The sequence below is a fragment of the Panulirus ornatus genome, chromosome 17, assembly GCF_036320965.1.
Source record: "Panulirus ornatus isolate Po-2019 chromosome 17, ASM3632096v1, whole genome shotgun sequence".
Taxonomy (NCBI): Eukaryota; Metazoa; Arthropoda; class Malacostraca; order Decapoda; family Palinuridae; genus Panulirus; species Panulirus ornatus.
Genome location: NC_092240.1, coordinates 28477150 through 28498959, shown reverse-complemented (window position 1 = coordinate 28498959; position 21810 = coordinate 28477150). Strand labels below are relative to the sequence as shown.

General features: G+C 44.3%; 1 protein-coding gene across 1 annotated transcript in view; it reads left to right on the top strand.

Moving 5' to 3' along the window:
* Positions 1 to 21810, top strand: part of LOC139754657 (uncharacterized) — a 322443-nt gene that overhangs the window by 181688 nt on the left and 118945 nt on the right. The window contains exon 3 of the mRNA XM_071672189.1: positions 4668 to 4876. Within this exon, the coding sequence (XP_071528290.1) occupies positions 4668 to 4876 (209 nt within the window). The remainder of the gene's footprint in view (positions 1 to 4667; positions 4877 to 21810) is intronic.

The window sequence follows — 21810 nt, the reverse complement described above, 5'->3', positions numbered from 1 at the left end:
CGCCCTTCACTGAAGTTCCCATTTGCTCCCTTGTCTTACGCACTTTATTTACCTCCTTCCAGAACATCTTTTTATTCTCCCTAAAATCTAATGATACTCTCTCACCCCAACTCTCATTTGCCCTCTTTTTCACCTCTTGCATCTTTCTCTTGACCTCCTGTCTCTTTCTTTCATACATCTCTCACTCAATTGCATTTTTTCCCTGCAAAAATCGTCCACATGCCTCTCTCTTCTCTTTCACTAATAATCTTACTTCTTCATCCCACCACTCACTACCCTTTCTAATCAACCCACCTCCCACTCTTCTCATGCCACAAGCATCTTTTGCGCAATCCATCACTGATTCCCTAAATACATCCCATTCCTCCCCCACTCCCCTTACTTCCATTGTTCTCACCTTTTTCCATTCTGTACTCAGTCTCTCCTGGTACTTCCTCACACAAGTCTCCTTCTCAAGCTCACTTACTCTCACCACCCTCTTCACCCCAACATTCACTCTTCTTTTCTGAAAACCCATACAAATCTTCACCTTAGCCTCCACAAGATAATGATCAGACATCCCTCCAGTTGCACCTCTCAGCACATTAACATCCAAAAGTCTCTCTTTAGCGCGCCTGTCAATTAACACGTAATCCAATAACGCACTCTGGCCATCTCTCCTACTTACATACGTATACTTATATATATCTCGCTTTTTAAACCAGGTATTCCCAATCACCAGTCCTTTTTCAGCACATAAATCTACAAGCTCTTCACCATTTCCATTTACAACACTGAACACCCCATGTATACCAATTATTCCCTCAACTGCCACATTACTCATCTTTGCATTCAAATCACCCATCACTATAACCCGGTCTCGTGCATCAAAACCACTAACACACTCATTCAGCTGCTCCCAAAACACTTGCCTCTCCGGACGTTTCTTCTCATGCCCAGGTGCATATGCACCAATAATCACCCATCTCTCTCCATCAACTTTCAGTTTTACCCATATTAATCGAGAATATATATATATATATATATATATATATGGTAAAGTGTGTGAAAGAAGAAAGTTCAGAGTAAATGTGAATAAGAGCAAGGTTATTAGGTACAGTAGGGTTGAGGGTCAAGTCAACTGGGAGGTAAGTTTGAATGGAGAAAAACTGGAGGAAGTAAAGTGTTTTAGATATCTGGGAGTGGATCTGGCAGCGGATGGAACCATGGAAGCGGAAGTGAATCATAGGGTGGGGGAGGGGGCGAAAATCCTGGGAGCCTTGAAGAATGTGTGGAAGTCGAGAACATTATCTCGGAAAGCAATATATATATATATATATATATATATATATATATATATATATATATATCTATATATATATATATATATATATATATATATATATATATATATATATCTTTTTTCTTCTCCGTTTCTCGCCCTAGCAAGTCAGCGTCAAGAGCATACAATAAACGGCCTCATATCTCACATATTCTCTCTGGCTGTTATGTATTATGCACCAAAACCACACATCCGTATCCGTAGCCAAACCTCACAAACGTTTCCATGGTTTACCCGGAGCAGTTCAGAGGCCTTGTTTTACTCCATCGACACCACGTCATCCCCTTTATATCGCATCGTCCCAATTAACTCTATCCACTGCACGCTACAGACTCTCTTGCAAGCCCAAGACCCCGATTAATCAAAGGATTTTTCATTGCATCCTTCTATCTCGTCTTCGGTGTCCCCTTCTCCAAGTTCCCTCCACCTCTGACACATACATCCTCTACGTTATTCTCTCCTCACTCATCCTCTCCATATGTCCAAAGCATTTCAGCTGTCCCTCCTGGGATCTCTCAAACACATTAGCTTACACATTTTCTTCTCTAAACGCCATTTCCTTCTCGGTCAACCCTCCACACATCACTTATTGTCCTCAAGCATTTCATTTACTACACAGCATACATATATGAGAGTTGGGTTGAGAGAGTATCATTAAATTTTAGGGAGAATAAAAAGATGTTCTGGAAGGAGGTAAATAAAGTGCGTAAGACAAGGGAGCAAATGGGAACTTCAGTGAAGGGCGCAAATGGGGAGGTGATAACAAGTAGTGGTGATGTGAGAAGGAGATGGAGTGAGTATTTTGAAGGTTTGTTGAATGTGTTTGATGACAGAGTGGCAGATATAGGGTGTTTTGGTCGAGGTGGTGTGCAAAGTGAGAGGGTTAGGGAAAATGATTTGGTAAACAGAGAAGAGGTAGTAAAAGCTTTGCGGAAGATGACAGCCGGCAAGGCAGCAGGTTTGGATGGTATTGCAGTGGAATTTATTAAAAAAGGGGGTGACTGTATTGTTGACTGGTTGGTAAGGTTATTTAATGTATGTATGACTCACGGTGAGGTGCCTGAGGATTGGCGGAATGCGTGCATAGTGCCATTGTACAAAGGCAAAGGGGATAAGAGTGAGTGCTCAAATTACAGAGGTATAAGTTTATTGAGTATTCCTGGTAAATTATATGGGAGGGTATTGATTGAGAGGGTGAAAGCATGTACAGAGCATCAGATTGGGGAAGAGCAGTGTGGTTTCAGAAGTGGTAGAGGATGTGTGGATCAGGTGTTTGCTTTGAAGAATGTATGTGAGAAATACTTAGAAAAGCAAATGGATTTGTATGTAGCATTTATGGATCTGGAGAAGGCATATGATAGAGTTGATAGAGATGCTCTGTGGAAGGTATTAAGAATATATGGTGTGGGAGGCAAGTTGTTAGAAGCAGTGAAAAGTTTTTATCGAGGATGTAAGGCATGTGTACGTGTAGGAGGAGAGGAAAGTGATTGGTTCTCAGTGAATGTAGGTTTGCGGCAGGGGTGTGTGATGTCTCCATGGTTGTTTAATTTGTTTATGGATGGGGTTGTTAGGGAGGTGAATGCAAGAGTTTTGGAAAGAGGGGCAAGTATGAAGTCTGTTGGGGATGAGAGAGCTTGGGAAGTGAGTCAGTTGTTGTTCGCTGATGATACAGCGCTGGTGGATGATTCATGTGAGAAACTGCAGAAGCTGGTGACTGAGTTTGGTAAAGTGTGTGAAAGAAGAAAGTTAAGAGTAAATGTGAATAAGAGCAAGGTTATTAGGTACAGTAGGGTTGAGGGTCAAGTCAATTGGGAGGTGAGTTTGAATGGAGAAAAACTGGAGGAAGTGAAGTGTTTTAGATATCTGGGAGTGGATCTGGCAGCGGATGGAACCATGGAAGCGGAAGTGGATCATAGGGTGGGGGAGGGGGCGAAAATTCTGAGAGCCTTGAAGAATGTGTGGAAGTCGAGAACATTATCTCGGAAAGCAAAAATGGGTATGTTTGAAGGAATAGTGGTTCCAACAATGTTGTATGGTTGCGAGGCGTGGGCTATGGATAGAGTTGTGCGCAGGAGGATGGATGTGCTGGAAATGAGATGTTTGAGGACAATGTGTGGTGTGAGGTGGTTTGATCGAGTAAGTAACGTAAGGGTAAGAGAGATGTGTGGAAATAAAAAGAGCGTGGTTGAGAGAGCAGAAGAGGGTGTTTTGAAATGGTTTGGGCACATGGAGAGAATGAGTGAGGAAAGATTGACCAAGAGGATATGTGTCGGAGGTGGAGGGAACGAGGAGAAGAGGGAGACCAAAAGGAGGTGGAAAGATGGAGTGAAAAAGATTTTGTGTGATCGGGGCCTGAACATGCAGGAGGGTGAAAGGAGGGCAAGGAATAGAGTGAATTGGAGCGATGTGGTATACCGGGGTTGACGTGCTGTCAGTGGATTAAATCGGGGCATGTGAAGCGTCTGGGGTAAACCATGGAAAGCTGTGTAGGTATGTATATTTTGCGTGTGTGGACGTATGTATATACATGTGTATGGGGGTGGGTTGGGCCATTTCTTTCGTCTGTTTCCTTGCGCTACCTCGCAAACGCGGGAGACAGCGACAAAGCAAAAAAAAAAAAAGAAAAAAAAATATATATATATGTATATATATATATATATATATATATATATATATATATATATATATATATATATATATATATCATTCACCACTTCATCATCAAATCATTACTGAAACACTATGGCTTCAGCAGCATTAATGATTAACTATCTTACAATTAAATTTTAAGTGAACAATAAAGTAGATATAGAATTTCGATACTACTAAGTAGATGTGAATGGATTTCATTTGGACAGAATTGTCATTTACGTGGGTGGACTTGAGGATGAGGTGTAGGCGGAGTGAAATAAGAGTGAGACAGAAAAGTAGGATAATGTGGGAGTAGAAAAGGACCTGGGTAGGAACTGTGTGCGTGGAAATGTTTTCTCTCCAGAACATCTGCATCGAATCCAATATCCTGGTAGATACTGTAACTACACGTGCAAGATCAGTAGGAAGCTCACTTCTCCTTCCTAATAACCAATCTAGAAAAGCTGCTGCCTCTTCACTGCCACATTCTCATGACCTAAAGGACCCTCTCGAATACCTCTAGCTTTTCTTAACTTCCCTCTCCTCAACCACCATTATTCGCGATCTTTGTCCATTTTTCTGAACCTTAGTTTTACCTAATAACTCTATCTTGTCTTTCACTGATAATGCCCATCATTGTTTACATCAAGGTCACCCTGTATCATCCCAGCCAGTCATCTGAACTCTAACCTCCCTTACCATGTCCCCCCAACAGGTGTGACGGGAGACCTCCTGCAGAGGGTGGAGGTGCCCCTCTTCGCCTTCGTCGGAGGTCGTGTCAACGTGAGCTGCATGTACGACCTGCGAGCCACGGGTCTCTACTCCCTCAAGTGGTACCACAACGACACGGAGTTCTACCGTTACGTGCCCACCGAGACCCACCGACCTGTCGACATCAAGCCCACCATCAAGTTCCAGGCGCACGTGAGTCCCTCCCTAACCAGTGTGTTTGAGCATCACTAGATCACTCTTACATGTTGCTGAAGACATTCAGTAGATGTCTCATGGCTGACTGACGTAACGACTCTGCCAGTGAGGTTGTCGACCGACGATGGAACCGTAAACAAAGTGTAAAAATCCAGAGCGTACCAAAGTTAGAGAGATGAGTCGACCCATACCTGGAAGCGATCAAAACCTGACGTGACTGACTGAACCGTCCACTGGTAACCTAACAAGCCCATAAGCTTTTAATCAAGAAGAATTACCATCACTGGACGGTGATGTCGTGATCATGCCTCCTTACCTAGGACTACATACATGTGTTCCTCAGTCTGGTGCAAAATCGGGCCGGCCCTACAATGTGTTGAATGTTAGACGACGGTAAACTTCCTCTAGAGTTTTTTTTTTTTCTCTCTAAGCTCCAAAGTAGCGCATTAGACTACCTTGGTTCACATAAGCAGCAGCTGCAGTATGAAGGTAGGTATACATTACCCAGGGATGTTCCAGAAATAGTATCCAGCACTACGGGAGTCTTGATTATAATCACTGATATTAAACATAAAAGACGGCAGAAACAAAAAATATTTCATTGACGAGAAACTAAAGCTAGCTGAGTTAATTGTGGTAGCGAAAGTAATGCCAGCAACACATGTCACATTAGTGGCAGCAGTAGCAGTAATTTCAATTTTGTTCTTAACGTCGGCAGCACTAATAACAGAATAATGATTATATATACACGTATATATCTTTCATATTTGGTCAACGTTTCCCGCGTTAGCGGAGGAGCACCAGGAACGGACGAACGGAGGCCGCATTCGGTCACATTCATTCTCTAGATGTCAAGTGCAATTCACAGTGACCACAGCCTCCTATCCATATCCAGGCTCCACAGAACTTTCAATGGTGTCCCTCGGCCGCTCCATATGCCCTGGTTCAGCCCACTGACAGCACGTCGACCGCTGCAAGCCACAAGGTTCCAATTTACACTATCATCCTTCTGCAGTGTTTCGACCTCGATCACTCAAAAGCTATTTTCTTCTATCCCTCCATCTCCATCTTGCTGTCCTCCTTCCCCTTGTTTCTCCCAATTCTGACACATATATCCTCTTTGTCAACCTTTCCTCACTCATTCTCTCCATATGTCCAAACCACTTCAACACACCCTCTTCTGTCTCTTAACCACACTCTATTACCACACCTTTCTTACCTTTTAAATATATATATATATATATATATATATATATATATATATATATATATATATATATATATATATATATATATATTTTTTTTTTTTTTTTTTTTTATACTTTGTCGCTGTCTCCCGCGTTTGCGAGGTAGCGCGAGGAAACAGACGAAAGAAATGGCCCAACCCCCATACACACGTACATACACACGTCCACACACGCAAATATACATACCTACACAGCTTTCCATGGTTTACCCCAGACGCTTCACATGCCTTGATTCAATCCACTGACAGCACGTCAACCCCTGTATACCACATCGCTCCAATTCACTCTATTCCTTGCCCTCCTTTCACCCTCCTGCATGTTCAGGCCCCGATCACACAAAATCTTTTTCACTCCATCTTTCCACCTCCAATTTGGTCTCCCTCTTCTCCTCGTTCCCTCCACCTCCGACACATATATCCTCTTGGTCAATCTTTCCTCACTCATTCTCTCCATGTGCCCAAACCATTTCAAAACACCCTCTTCTGCTCTCTCAACCACGCTCTTTTTATTTCCACACATCTCTCTTACCCTTACGTTACTTACTCGATCAAACCACCTCACACCACACATTGTCCTCAAACATCTCATTTCCAGCACATCCATCCTCCTGCGCACAACTCTATCCATAGCCCACGCCTCGCAACCATACAACATTGTTGGAACCACTATTCCTTCAAACATACCCATTTTTGCTTTCCGAGATAATGTTCTCGACTTCCACACATTTTTCAAGGCTCCCAAAATTTTCGCCCCCTCCCCCACCCTATGATCCACTTCCGCTTCCATGGTTCCATGTGTACAGAATGGAAAAAGGTGAGAACAATGGAAGTAAGGGGAGTGGGGGAGGAATGGGATGTATTTAGGGAATCAGTGATGGATTGCGCAAAAGATGCTTGTGGCATGAGAAGAGTGGGAGGTGGGCTGTTTAGAAAGGGTAGTGAGTGGTGGGATGAAGAAGTAAGAGTATTAGTGAAAGAGAAGAGAGAGGCATTTGGACGATTTTTGCAGGGAAAAAATGCAATTGAGTGGGAGAAGTATAAAAGAAAGAGACAGAAGGTCAAGAGAAAGGTGCAAGAGGTGAAAAAAAGGGCAAATGAGAGTTGGGGTGAGAGACTATCAGTAAATTTTAGGGAGAATAAAAAGATGTTCTGGAAGGAGGTAAATAGGGTGCGTAAGACAAGGGAGCAAATGGGAACTTCAGTGAAGGGCGTAAATGGGGAGGTGATAACAAGTAGTGGTGATGTGAGAAGGAGATGGAATGAGTATTTTGAAGGTTTGTTGAATGTGTCTGATGACAGAGTGGCAGATATAGGGTGTTTTGGTCGAGGTGGTGTGCAAAGTGAGAGGGTTAGGGAAAATGATTTGGTAAACAGAGAAGAGGTAGTAAAAGCTTTGCGGAAGATGAAAGCCGGCAAGGCAGCAGGTTTGGATGGTATTGCAGTGGAATTTATTAAAAAAGGGGGTGACTGTATTGTTGACTGGTTGGTAAGGTTATTTAATGTATGTATGACTCATGGTGAGGTGCCTGAGGATTGGCGGAATGCGTGCATAGTGCCATTGTACAAAGGCAAAGGGGATAAGAGTGAGTGCTCAAATTACAGAGGTATAAGTTTGTTGAGTATTCCTGGTAAACTATATGGGAGGGTATTGATTGAGAGGGTGAAGGCATGTACAGAGCATCAGATTGGGGAAGAGCAGTGCGGTTTCAGAAGTGGTAGAGGATGTGTGGATCAGGTGTTTGCTTTGAAGAATGTATGTGAGAAATACTTAGAAAAGCAAATGGATTTGTATGTAGCATTTATGGATCTGGAGAAGGCATATGATAGAGTTGATAGAGATGCTCTGTGGAAGGTATTAAGAATATATGGTGTGGGAGGCAAGTTGTTAGAAGCAGTGAAAAGTTTTTATCGAGGATGTAAGGCATGTGTACGTGTAGGAAGAGAGGAAAGTGATTGGTTCTCAGTGAATGTAGGTTTGCGGCAGGGGTGTGTGATGTCTCCATGGTTGTTTAATTTGTTTATGGATGGGGTTGTTAGGGAGGTAAATGCAAGAGTCCTGGAAAGAGGGGCAAGTATGAAGTCTGTTGGGGATGAGAGAGCTTGGGAAGTGAGTCAGTTGTTGTTCGCTGATGATACAGCGCTGGTGGCTGATTCATGTGAGAAACTGCAGAAGCTGGTGACTGAGTTTGGTAAAGTGTGTGGAAGAAGAAAGTTAAGAGTAAATGTGAATAAGAGCAAGGTTATTAGGTACAGTAGGGTTGAGGGTCAAGTCAATTGGGAGGTGAGTTTGAATGGAGAAAAACTGGAGGAAGTGAAGTGTTTTAGATATCTGGGAGTGGATCTGTCAGCGGATATATATATATATATATATATATATATATATATATATATATCCTAGCCTGAGCTAGGCACCCATCTTATCGACCAACATTGAGGGAAGGATAAACAGCTTGGTTGACTGGAGACAGACTGCTGCAACCCAACTTGCTCGCCGTTCCCTGCCTAGTCGAGGTAGCGCCTGAAACAAGCATTCGCTTAATTCCAATCTCTAGCTATCATGTAAAATGCACCGAAACCACAGATCACCATCCACTGTCAAACCTCACAGACTATTCAGGAGTTACCCATAACCGCTTCATATGCTCTAGTTCAGCTCGGTGATAGCACGTTGACCCCTATATACCACTTCTATCCAGTTCATTTCATCCCATGCTCGCATCTCACCCTCTTGAATCTTCACGCCGCAGTATCTCAAATCCTTTCTCTTCCGTTCCATCCCTCCATCTCCCCCCACTTCTGACACACGCATCCTCTGAATCAGTCTTTGCATATGTCCGAACCATTACAACACACCCTGATCAACTCCCTCAAACAGAGCGCATTCAAAGCCACACGTAACTCTTTACTACACTAATGTCTGAGTTCCTGATCTCTCCTACCATCAGGAACAGCCTTGAAAGACACAGTAGTCTGTTGCTCTGTGAATTCCTTTGTTTTCCAGTCTTGTCATACAGTATCGACGGACGCTCCAGTCTGTTCATACAATGTCGACGGACGCTCCAGTCTGGTCATACAGTGTCGACGGACGCTCCAGTCTGGTCATACAGTGTCGACGGACGCTCCAGTCTGGTCATATAATGTCGACGGACGCTCCAGTCTGGTAATACAGTGTCGACGGACGCTCCAGTCTGGTCGCCAGAGTCACTGTGAAAATCCTGAAGGGAAACGTCCAAATAATTTCAGGAACCGGTGATGCTTGAAGTGATTAGCATAATCCTGGCCAGTATGTCTCAGATCCTGCACCTCCAGGAGGCCGCTGGTACAGCCAGACCCTCAGACCAGCGGTGTCCAGCTCCAGGAGGCCGCTGGTACATCCAGACCCTCAGACCAGCAGTGTCCAGCTCCAGGAGGCTGCTGGTACAGCCAGACCCTCAGACCAGCAGTGTCCAGCTCCAGGAGGCCGCTGGTACAGCCAGACCCTCAGACCAGCAGTGTCCAGCTCCAGGAGGCCGCTGGTACAGCAGACCCTCAGACCAGCGGTGTCCAGCTCCAGGAGGCCGCTGGTACAGCCAGACCCTCAGACCAGCAGTGTCCAGCTCCAGGAGGCCGCTGGTACAGCCAGACCCTCAGACCAGCAGTGTCCAGCTCCAGGAGGCCGCTGGTACAGCCAGACCCTCAGACCAGCGGTGTCCAGCTCCAGGAGGTCGCTGGTACAGCCAGACCCTCAGACCAGCGGTGTCCAGCTCCAGGAGGCCGCTGGTACAGCCAGACCCTCAGACCAGCAGTGTCCAGCTCCAGGAGGCCGCTGGTACAGCCAGACCCTCAGACCAGCAGTGTCCAGCTCCAGGAGGCCGCTGGTACAGCCAGACCCTCAGACCAGCGGTGTCAAGTTCCACATACTGCCACAAGAGAGGAAGTGTGACGGGCAAGACCTAACTTGGGGATATCCAGGAGGGAAGAGCAGGAGATGGGATGGCTATCATGGTCTCCCGACCTCCCTCACACGTACCGTGGGTGGACCCGAGCCTCGTGAGAGGGACGAGGAGGCATGGTTTTCCTGAATGATATTCCAGTATCAAATGTTCTGGGGCTTCTCCCTCGTGGCCGGAGCTTAAGTCATTTCCTAAATGAACGTATTTCACAGATGTTTCCAGACAGAAATATTCGTGTCATAACCTTACTCATTTCCTAGGATATGGTAGTAAATCATGGCATATCTTGACGGCACTGGAACTGAGGAGTCTGGAAGATGTGAAGAGTCAAAAAAAGGGATACATTTATTCACACGACCAATCTCGATTTTTTCTTGATTTTGCTTTACGAGTGATGGTCTACAGCGACTCGAACTGAACTTTGAATACGCTGTGCTTGGGTTTACTATAACTTGAATTCTGATTAATCTTTTAATCACAGTGGAGGACCCACCGTGCAAAGCGATGACCCAATCTGACCTTCTGTAACATTTTCTGTTGTACCATGTTCCTCTCTGGCCTTCCATGAAGTGCAGTGTCTGAGCATGACCCAGCTTGATCCTCCAGTAGCTGTCTTGCCCGGTCCAGTCATAGCCGGCCTGACTCATCACGACCATCCCTGACTCCACTTCCAAGGCTCCCCTGCCCCACCACAGTGGCCCCCTGCCCTCCCTCCAAAGCTCCCCTGCCCCTGAGGTACAGCACTGTACCATGACCGGCCGTGGCCCTCCCTCCATCCCCCGTCAGCGTCTCCACGCTGGCTTTAATATCATCGAAATCAAGGGTGAGTATGGAATCTGCAGTGCTGCTCTCGACGCTCTTATTACGCCATAACCGTCCATTACTGCCCCAGCAGCGGCCCAGGTCTTGGTCGGCGGCCCATTTCCTCTCGAGCTAAACACTCACCGCTGGAGAGGAGGTGTCGCCATCGTAACGGGGAGGAGGGTCTTGTGCAAGACTAATTACTGCGTCTCACTGTATCCCTTACGACGCGTCTTAATGACGGGGTGAAATGATCCGTACAGGAGCAAGTTTCATCAGTCTGAGAGATTCTAATCCTCGCTTTTACACTGCACCGGAGTGAGGGCGGGGGAGCATGAGGGTCCCAAGTGAAATTTCAACGGTAAAAGATTTCTCATATGTATCATACACAAGGACATGTAGATGGACACACACACACACACACACACACACACACACACACACACACACATCATTACTAGATCTTATCTTCACACCTAGTAACACAATAACCAAGAATATCACATATGATACACCAGTTGGAAAAACTGATCACTCAATACTTAAGTTTGATTACGTGGTAAATGGGGATGCAAAAAAAGTAGAGACGAGGCTACACTCCAAGACAAGATGTAATCGTGGAAACTACAGAGAGCTGAACAATTCACAAGGCAGTAAATTGGGCAGTGGAGTTGCAGTCAGCAACCAGGGCATTGTGGTGAAAGGTTCTGTGAAATTTACAGTGGAAAGAGTAGGAACATGGGTACCTTTAGCCTTAAATACAGAGAGAAGGTTAAGAAAGAGGGAGGATTAGATGTCGAAAAGCGAAGGAGCTTTGCGACGTGCTGTGACAAAAGATACAGACGGGTATCCAGGTCAAAGAGAACAAGGAACGAGTATACCGGAAAAGAAAGCAGGAAGAGAGAATACTTGAAAAGAATATTGTGGAAAAGGCAAGAGATAGTTCAGAATTCATAAGGTGTAAATTGTTCGTTAAGAGCCAGCTAATTATGGCAAGGGATCCAGAGCGGAGAGTTCTACTGGATAGTGCAAAGGATGGACGAGGAAGCAAATGAAAATATCAAGAGTGTTTTCGCTGTGGACGACACTATAACCCTAAGGCCAGTGAGATGGACTGGGAAGGAGGTCTTAGAAAGCACTGAAATGAATAATAGTAATAAAAAAGAACACAAAGTGGTCATAAAACACATCAAGTCTCATGATCCTGGTGAAATGTCTCCTTATGTATAGAAGATTTGTGCAGATACACTTGACAAACCCCTTGAAACTTTGTTCAAGATGCCGCTGGAGAATGGCGAGGTGTCAAGGTAGTGGAAGAGTGCATGTCTATAAGAAAAGAGGCCGGGTGGACGCACTGATCCACAAACCTGTCCCTCTGACGAGTGTAGTCTGTAAGGTATTGGAAAAGATATAGAAAGCAAATTCATAACCTCTTGCAGAGGGGAATTTACCGAGGGAAGGAGGTTACGCGTACCAAACTTCATAGATTTCTACGAGAGAGTGAACTCTGATTTTGATATAAGAGAAGGCTGATTGGGACTGTTTGTATCTGGGCTGCCAGAAAACTTCTGAGTGTCCTACGCAGGAAGCGGGTAAAGAACCTGGATCAACAGGCACGAATGAGGGGTAGACTCCTTCCATGGAAAATAAGAGGCAAAGGACGCATGACAGACGAGCATACTGGAAATGGGTTTAGGTGACCAGTGGCGTGCACAGGGCTCTGTTCTGAGACCATTGCTCTTCTTGATTCACGTGAAAGACTCACCGAAAATACTGGACTTCTATGTGAATGTGTTTGCGGATGATGTTAAGGTTTTGAAAGGAATGAAGAGCGAGGACGACTGCATAACCTTACAAGAAGACCAAGACAAACTCGTCCACAGACAAACTCGACCTCTGGTCTCATACACAGCCAATGGAATTCACCGCAAGTAAATGTACAGTAATAATGATGGAACACAGGGAAAGAGGGCCTCGATGTGAACATGATCTATCATAAAATAAGCTGCAGGAATCTGTCTGTGTAAGAGAGACTTGTAAGTCGACATCATTCGTAAACTGTTACGAGAGTCCCAAATGCGGAGGATAGTAAAGGAGACATAATGTCTGCTGGCAAATATTAGAACTCAATTCAGTCACACGGATCAGGAAATATTGAGCAAGCTGCTCACAACCTTACATCAGGCCAAAACTACAAGACTGGCAACCGTACTTAAAGAAGCAAGAAATACTAACTGAGAAGGTCCAAGGGAGGGGAAAAAATATATAGCACTAGAGGAAGCTGAGTTACAGGGAAAGGCTATACGAACTCCAGATTTGTCCATCATGGAAGAGAGAAGAGTGAGGGGTAACCTGACTACAAAACATCAGTTTTTAAACCAGCTTGCTGAAGGAGACAGTGAACAATTCTTTGAAGGATGCAAGGATAGAAATACTAGAGGACATAACATGATATCAAGCAAAAGAAAAAAAAAAGAAAAAGGTAGAGAAGTACTCTTATGGTATACGAGTAGTAGATTAATGAAATAAACTGAGTTATGAGATTATGAATGTGAACAGCATACTGAAGTGTATAACAATGTATGACAGTAGAGAAAGTTCAAGAGATGGGGGCCCCATGACGGTAGAATTTCCTATACGTCCAGAAGCAAAAGTAATTACACACAAAGGTTTTTTCATTGTGCTAGTAAGGGAGGGGAGGAAGGTTATACGCCTTATACTAAGGTTTTCAAACAAACCTTCCACCTACCTTCCAAAATATTGGCAGGTGATGATAGTTCAGGGTAATTTTTTTTTTCTTTGACCAAGAAACGTTTTCTTTCAAAACTGTAATGTAGGATAATGAAACGTTTCTGTCCTTGAAATGATCTTGGAGAATATTCCATATTGTCCCCCCCCCCCCCCCCTCTCTCTCTCTCAGTTGACAGATACCCGATAAATACGAGACGAATAATGACACAATCTTCTTAAAATGTAATCATTAATTACAGGTCTTAATGATCCCCAAACAATATTTCAAACCCCGTATTGCGCATGAAAAATAGTCCTTTAACTGAGGGTTTCAAGCAAATCTAGTAACTCTTCCACAGATACCAAAATTCCACGATATTTTTTGTAGCGCAAAATACTACTTCCTTTAAAACTATAAAAAAAAATAAAATACTTTTTTACTTGAGATAATCATGTAAATTACCTCATCATCCTTCCCCAAGCTGACACACCCCAGATAGACAGATGAAGTACCACTTCAGTGTACCATTTCACTTTGGTGGAGTGTGGAGTGATACAGTGATGGGAGAGGGGAGACCAGATATCTCAGGCGTGTGGAGTAACAGCGAATCAAATATAAAATCATTTATCATGATTCTGTAACTCCTCCAGCTGATGTACCTGCCAGCTAGCTAATCTCAGAATTCGTCTAGATGGATTCTACTTTCTAAAAAATAAGCTAAATAAAATGCTCTTTTTATTTTTAAATTTAAACAACCGGGGAACAAATGAAGACATTGTTGTAATTAGTAGATAAGTGTTCACCAGACACAGTGAGGAGGAGCAGAACAGCTACTCACACCAGGCGACGCCAAACCTGTGATCAGCTCCCAGCACAACGGCGTATCCCTAACCTGACCCAGAACACGCGCCCGTCATGACAGCAGACAGAAGAAAAAAAAAACGTGGGAAATGAGACGGGATGAAAACGTTGATTCTGAAGTTTTGTTACGATAGAACAGAGATATCAGGGGAGTCTGGAATACCTGACGGATATTAGCACCCCAATTACGGCTCAAGACGATGAAGTTTATGTTTAGAATATACCACCTTGAGGTCTATACTTAGAATATACCACCTTGGGGTCTATACTTAGAATATACCACCTTGAGGTCTATACTTAGAATATACCACCTTGAGGTCTATACTTAGAATATACCACCTTGAGGTCTATAATTAGAATATACCACCTTGAGGTCTATACTTAGAATATACCACCTTGAGGTCTATACTTAGAATATACCACTTTGAGGTCTATACTTAGAATATACCACCATGAGGTCTATACTTAGAATATACCACCTTGAGGTCTAAACTTAGAATATACCACCTTGAGGTCTATACTTAGAATATACCACCTTGAGGTCTAAACTTAGAATATACCACCTTGAGGTCTATACTTAGAATATACCACCTTGAGGTCTATACTTAGAATATACCACCTTGAGGTCTATACTTAGAATATACCACCTTGAGGTCTATACTTAGAATATACCACCTTGAGGTCTAAACTTAGAATATACCACCTTGAGGTCTATACTTAGAATATACCACCTTGAGGTCTATACTTAGAATATACCACCTTGAGGTCTATACTTAGAATATACCACCTTGAGGTCTATACTTAGAATATACCACCTTGAGGTCTAAACTTAGAATATACCACCTTGAAGTCTGGGTGACAAAATCAGGGGACATTGTTTTTTTTTTGGGGGGGGGGCATGAGAAGCGCTCGAGAGCATTAGATTCAGCAAACTGTATTTAACAACGAGGGGACTTGCTATCACAGTAGACCAGAAGATGGTCTCGTCATGGGTACACGTACGGTGAACAATAAAGAGGAGATGCAGCGTCTAAGGGTGTTGCTTCTGGAGCTGAAGAGAGCCACAAAGCACAGGTAATGGGAGAGGAGCTCCGGGTCTGCGGACGAGAGAGGCTGCAGACAGCGACTGGAGATGCAACGTACGCAGTGTGAGACAGGACAGTCAAGGAAACATGCGGTCACTGTGGATGGGTGACTTAACTGGGCACAGATCGCTCTAAACAGCTGCACGGCGATGAAAGATAAGGTGGACATAAGATGATTTCAGGAGAGTTAACAGGAAGGTGGTCGTCAACACACATGAACGAGGTGTTTACAGAAGGTGGGGTGAAAAGACGCAAGTCCGTGATGACCTTTGGGATTAAAGAGGAGCGTCTTCCAAAACAGGAAGGAATGGGAAGCAAGAGGAGGGAAGCATGTCTACGACCTACCTGGTGCTATAGAACTAACTAATGCAAGGCGGGGGTTACTAGATGTCGCGACAATGGGGAAATACCGTCCTGGTGCTGGGGCAGGCTTGCCACTGAGGGTAACATCTGATATGGAATTATGTTATCAGGAGGTGCTTCGGCAGAGAGAGAGAGAGAGAGAGAGAGAGAGAGAGAGAGAGAGAGAGAGAGAGAGAGGGAGAGAGAGAGAGAGAGAGAGAGAGAGAGAGAGAGAGAGAGAGAGAGGAGGGGGCTGACCTAACATCAGACAGTGCCCTTGGCTGCAGGTTCAGTTTACCAGAGCGAGTGAGCTGGCAACAGACGGCGGGGATCAGGAATCTTAAAAGATCGTATCAGATGAAGCGACCGTGATACTGTTAGGCAGGTGGAGGGAAAACTTGGGAAACGGCGAAGGTGAAACATAATCTAGCCAGAAGGGGGTACACGAAGGCAAGGAGGGACAGGAAAGACAGGGAAGGGAAGGGGAAAGGCACTGGATCTTACTATGAGGCACAGCTTCAAGCTTTAGGAAATACTGGAGGATGCCTCAACTCAAACGACTTAAGGGGAAGATTAACTCTGGGAAAGAACTTCAGAGTGTTGCTGATAATCAATTATTCACCAAGGAATTATAATGAATTAGAACATATATAATGAATAATAGAAAAAAAAGATGAAGCAAATTGGATGGGACACAAAGCCGTGAAATATTTCAGATATAGAAAATTTCAGTTACAAAGAGACAGAGTCGGGAAATGTAGACTTCGTGAAGACCAAAGTTGTTAGAGGATATAAAGGAAAAATTCTCAGTACCACAAGTGTCAGAGACCACACTAGAACCAGAGGGACGGATAGACCATCATTAACAGATCTCAACTCACACGATACAGCAAGGAAACTGAGAACATCATGTATGATGAATCAACAGGATGAAGTGGACGTCTAATATCTGAGTCTGACTGTGTGGTACATGACAACGCAAAAAGGAGCAGAGATGACACTAGACAGAAGCTGGGGAATGTGGGCTTCAGTTAATACGACACTACCTATTCTTAAGAAAGGGTCTGTGAAATTTACAATAAAGGAGTAGGAACAGGGGCACCCTCAGCTGCAAAAAGAGGAAAGTTTGAAAAGTAGAGAGAAGTGGTTCAGTAAAAGATGCCAAAACGCAAAAGTTCGAAGGGACGTACTGAGGAGAGGATAAAGCCCGAGCCTCCAGCCAGCCAACATCTTAAAGGTATAATGAATACACTAAGATACGAGAGGAGGAAGAGAGAAACTGTGAAAAAACATATAGTTTAAAAGAAAGGAAACAGTCCAAAAAATTACCATAAATTCATCAGGAGTGAATTGCTTGTTTCAGGAGAGTTAATGAAGGCGAGGGATTGAGAGGGGGAAGAGTTGTGGAGGATTGAAATAAGAAAACACGAGAGGAACTGAGTGACTAGTCCAAAATATTTCTCACTGGAAGACCCTAAAGCCCTACCACCAGTGAAATGGAATAAGAATGGGGTCTTGGAGACACCATAGCCTTAACACCAGTGGAATGGAATGGGAGGGAGGTCTTGGAGATATTACAGCCTCAACACCTGTGACATACAAAGAGTGGGGTCTTGGAGACAGTGCAGCCTTAACATCTGTGGAATGGAATGTGAAGGAGGTCTTGGAAGGCACTGACGTATCTAGACAAGATATAAACAAAATACTAAAAGGTCTTAACTCATATAAGGCTCCTGATGAAACTTCGACATCTGTGTTGATATGTGCAGATACACTTGAGACACCACATGAGACGTTTAGAATGTCGATGGAAAAAGGTAAAGCGCGAAGGGAGTGGAACTGAACAAAAGAGATACCTGTCTATGAAAAAGGAATGACGAATGAAGTCTGTAAAGTATGGGAAAAGGTAATCAGAAGCAAATGGATGATTTCTTGGAACCACTGAAGTGAGAGGCAGCACAGCTTAAAGGAAAAGAGTTCATGGGTTACGAACATCTTGGATTTCTAAGATAAACTGAGCTTCGTTTTAAACGAGAGATAAGGTTGGTTGGATAGTTTGTATCTGGACTGCCAGAAAGCATTTGACACTACCACATATGATATGGGTGAAGATACTGAATCTTCAGATACGAATAAAGGGAAGACTCATGTGATGTACAAATCATCTCAGTGGATGGAAACAAAGGACGCTCGTCAGAGGAGCCTTCCTGAAATGGGTTGAGGTCACTCGAGGCGTGCCGCAGGGTTCTGTTCTGGGTCCATTGCTTTTCTTGATCTTCATGGACTTGTCAGAAGGACTGAACTCCTGCCTGAATATATTTGCGGATGATGCTGAGGTCATGAGGGATGTAAGATGCAAGGAGCATTGCACTAAACAACGAGAGGAGCTAGAAACACCAAAGTTGATCTGACACATACATGGTCAATGAAATTCATACCGCATAAAATGTCAAGCAATGATGATAAGTCACAGCGAAGGAAGGCCACGACCTGAGAATATCTAGCAGGATATAAGCGGCAAGAATCTGTGTTCCTAATCTATTGCCAGAGTTCCACCTCAGGATAATAGTGAAGGCGGCAATCCGTCTGCTGGCAAATCTCAGAACGGCATGCAAGTATATTGTCAAGGAAATATTCAGCAAGCTGTTCTCGTCCTACACACACACACACACACACACACACACACACACACACACACACACACACAGGCACTGCCATATCTAGACAAGACATAAACAAAATACGATGCAGCACGAGCCAGCACAGGGTCGGACTCGCATGGGTTCGAATTCTGGGCATGGAAGTCGGCCTCCACCAAACCCAGGTGTTCCTCGTCCCCTCGGAGCTGGTCTATAAATGGGTACCTGGTTAAGACTTGGGTGTGTATGCGCGGGCATACATAGGAATAAAGAAATGATACATATATACGAGCTTGAGAGACGGGCTACACAAGGATAAACCTTTCTCCCTGCAACACAAACAGTAATTACAAAAGGTAATCATTTAAAACACAATTAAATTCATAACTACCCACATATGCAAAGACAAAAACAGCACACACCCTGTACACAAGCAAACACAAAAAAAGACACATACACGTACAGATTTATATAAACACATACATACACACACGCACACAACTTGAAACCCAACACTGTAAGACTACACCCAGCTGACGTGGCCTGTGTGACATCTCATAATGGCACACTAATGCAGCAACCAGACCAGGCCTTCCGCCGCGGCAACACTAACCATTACATGGCTCTCAGTAACAAATTGACTCGCGATATACACGCTGCAGAGAAAACTCATGACGCCACCTTGCCACGACACCTTAAACAGTCCAGTACTAGCGGGGTATGGGAGCTGAAGGAGGTGAACGCTCGGTTCAAACAAGCAGACTACCTTCTTTCCTTACGTTAATCACCTCTCCAATGAGAAGACTTACCCTATGAATGACCACCTCGCCAGGTCTGTCGTCTCCTAGTGTGTTGTGATCCACAGCCATCATCCTGGTCCTAAGCTCACTCTGTCAGGTTTTGTGTGTGACTGCGTATACCTAGTAAGTCCAGGTTCTACAGGCCCTCAGCAGTTTGGTAATGTGGGCACCTCCTCTACCATCCATTGCCTAGTCAGCTTCCTAGACTTTATCTATCTGTCACCTAAAGAGACGAAGGACATACATAGGCCTCAACTTCGTTGCCTTTGACCTTTTGAAGCCAAACAAAACTGCCAACAAAGATACTTGGAAAAAGTTTCATTGAGTGGCTTCCACATTTCCTCTATGAGCCTTGCTGGGATGCAAGCTTCGGCTGGGCGATCTCCACCTACCAATCCTTCACCTGTAATGTCTCACAGCACATGTAGATGATACTCTCATATGTCCTCATCCTTGTCAATGACGCCATGACAACTCATTTCACACCATTGTCTTCAAGCATTTCATTTCCAACACGCGTATCCTCTTTCGTTCTTTTGCATCCAGGGCACAAGACTAACATCCACACAACACCATGGGAACGCATATACCGTCAAACATACCGATACTGAAGTTCATCAGTCAGTCTGCCATCAGTGCCTCGCGGGTCATCTGCAATGATAGCAAATGAGTCACCTCCATGGCCCCCTGCTCCTATCATAGCCTAAACTCGTCCCCTTGCTCCAAGGTCGTCACATTTACGTCCCTCACTATCCCTCACCATTGCTCTTGAATCCACATTGCTCCTTCCTAGTCTCCTGCACTATGCATGGCACACCAGGCCCAAATGTAGAGGGGTATCTCTGCCCCGGGGCCTATGGTCTGGTGAGGCATCCAGCTCAAGTACCTCTTTTCCTTCATCTTCCTAATCCCAGCTGATCCTATCTTGAACTGTAATGCGAAAACTTTCATACACTCTTCCTCATCGTTCCATAACACACTACATGCATCTGACTTTGTTGAAGAGCTCGTTGCTGTCTTAATCTAGGATTTTCTTTTCACTAACTTCTTAAGAACTTAAAAGCGGCAGAGGAGGAGAAAAACCTCGCCGGCCTCCATCTTTCACAGAGAAGGTTCAGTGAGGTTCTCTGACCCCAGCGCCCGTGCTGGCTCTCTGCTGCGTGCCACCATCCTCTCAATCACCTCTCTCCCATACACCTCACCAGGTACACTCACCAAACTCACACCCTTGTGATTACAACATTCAGTTTTACCTTTTATTACTACTACGATCATCATAATTATGACTACTGTCACTATTATAATATATGATTATCATTATCATAATTACTATTACTATTACATTAATATTATCACATCAAAACTATATTTCTCATTTCCTTAACATATTACTATCATTATTATTATCATCATTATTATCATTATTATCATTATCATCATTATTTTTATTACTATTATCATTATAAGTATCATTATTGTTATACTTTGTCGCTGTCTCCCGCCTTAGCGAGGTAACGCAAGGAAACAGACGAAAGAATGACCCAACCCACCCATGTACACATGTATATACATAAACACCCACACACGCACATATCACACACTTACTATTATCATTACTATTATTACTATTATTATTATCATCATTATTTTATTATCATTATAATTATTATCAGTAATACTACTATTCTTATCACACACACACACGTCAAGGTTGTGGGAGCCAGCGCACCAGTGTGGCCGTGGAGGCTGGTGGGACGCAGGGAGGAGTGAGCCCAGGGCCGGACCAACACATTCTGACTGCTCTTCAGTGAGGATAATTTATCCTTCCTCCGCCCACGCTGATCTTTACGACGATCTTTCCCTCCTCCTTGTTAGCAAAATGTGGATCTTTATTGGCAATAAAGTTCTTAGCAGAGCTCGGTCTCTTGATGGACCCAGTGAAGGTCGTTCGTGTGCTCAAGGAGGTATTTACGAAGAGTTTTATGGCCGTGTTTATGGAACTAACTGCGAGGTGATCGAACGTTACGTGGGCCGGACACTGACACGCTAGTAGTGGCCCGCCCTTGTCCCTCACCCGTTGCTACTCTGCTGGAGTGTGGCTGTGTTCTCCAGGCCACAGGAAGAGGAAGGACGGTACCAGAATGGGACCAGTTCAGGCTATTCTTTCTATAAAAGCATGAGAGAGAGAGAGAGAGAGAGAGAGAGAGAGAGAGAGAGAGAGAGAGAGAGAGAGAGAGAGAGAGAGAGAGAGAGAGAGAGACAGAGACAGAGACAGAGACAGAGACAGAGACAGAGAGAGAGAGAGAGAGACAGAGACAGAGACAGAGACAGACAGACAGACAGACAGACGACAGACAGACAGACAGACAGACAGACAGACAGAGACAGACAGAGACAGACAGACAGACAGACAGACAGACAGACAGAGACAGACAGACAGACAGACAGACAGAGACAGACAGACAGACAGACAGACAGACAGACAGACAGAGAC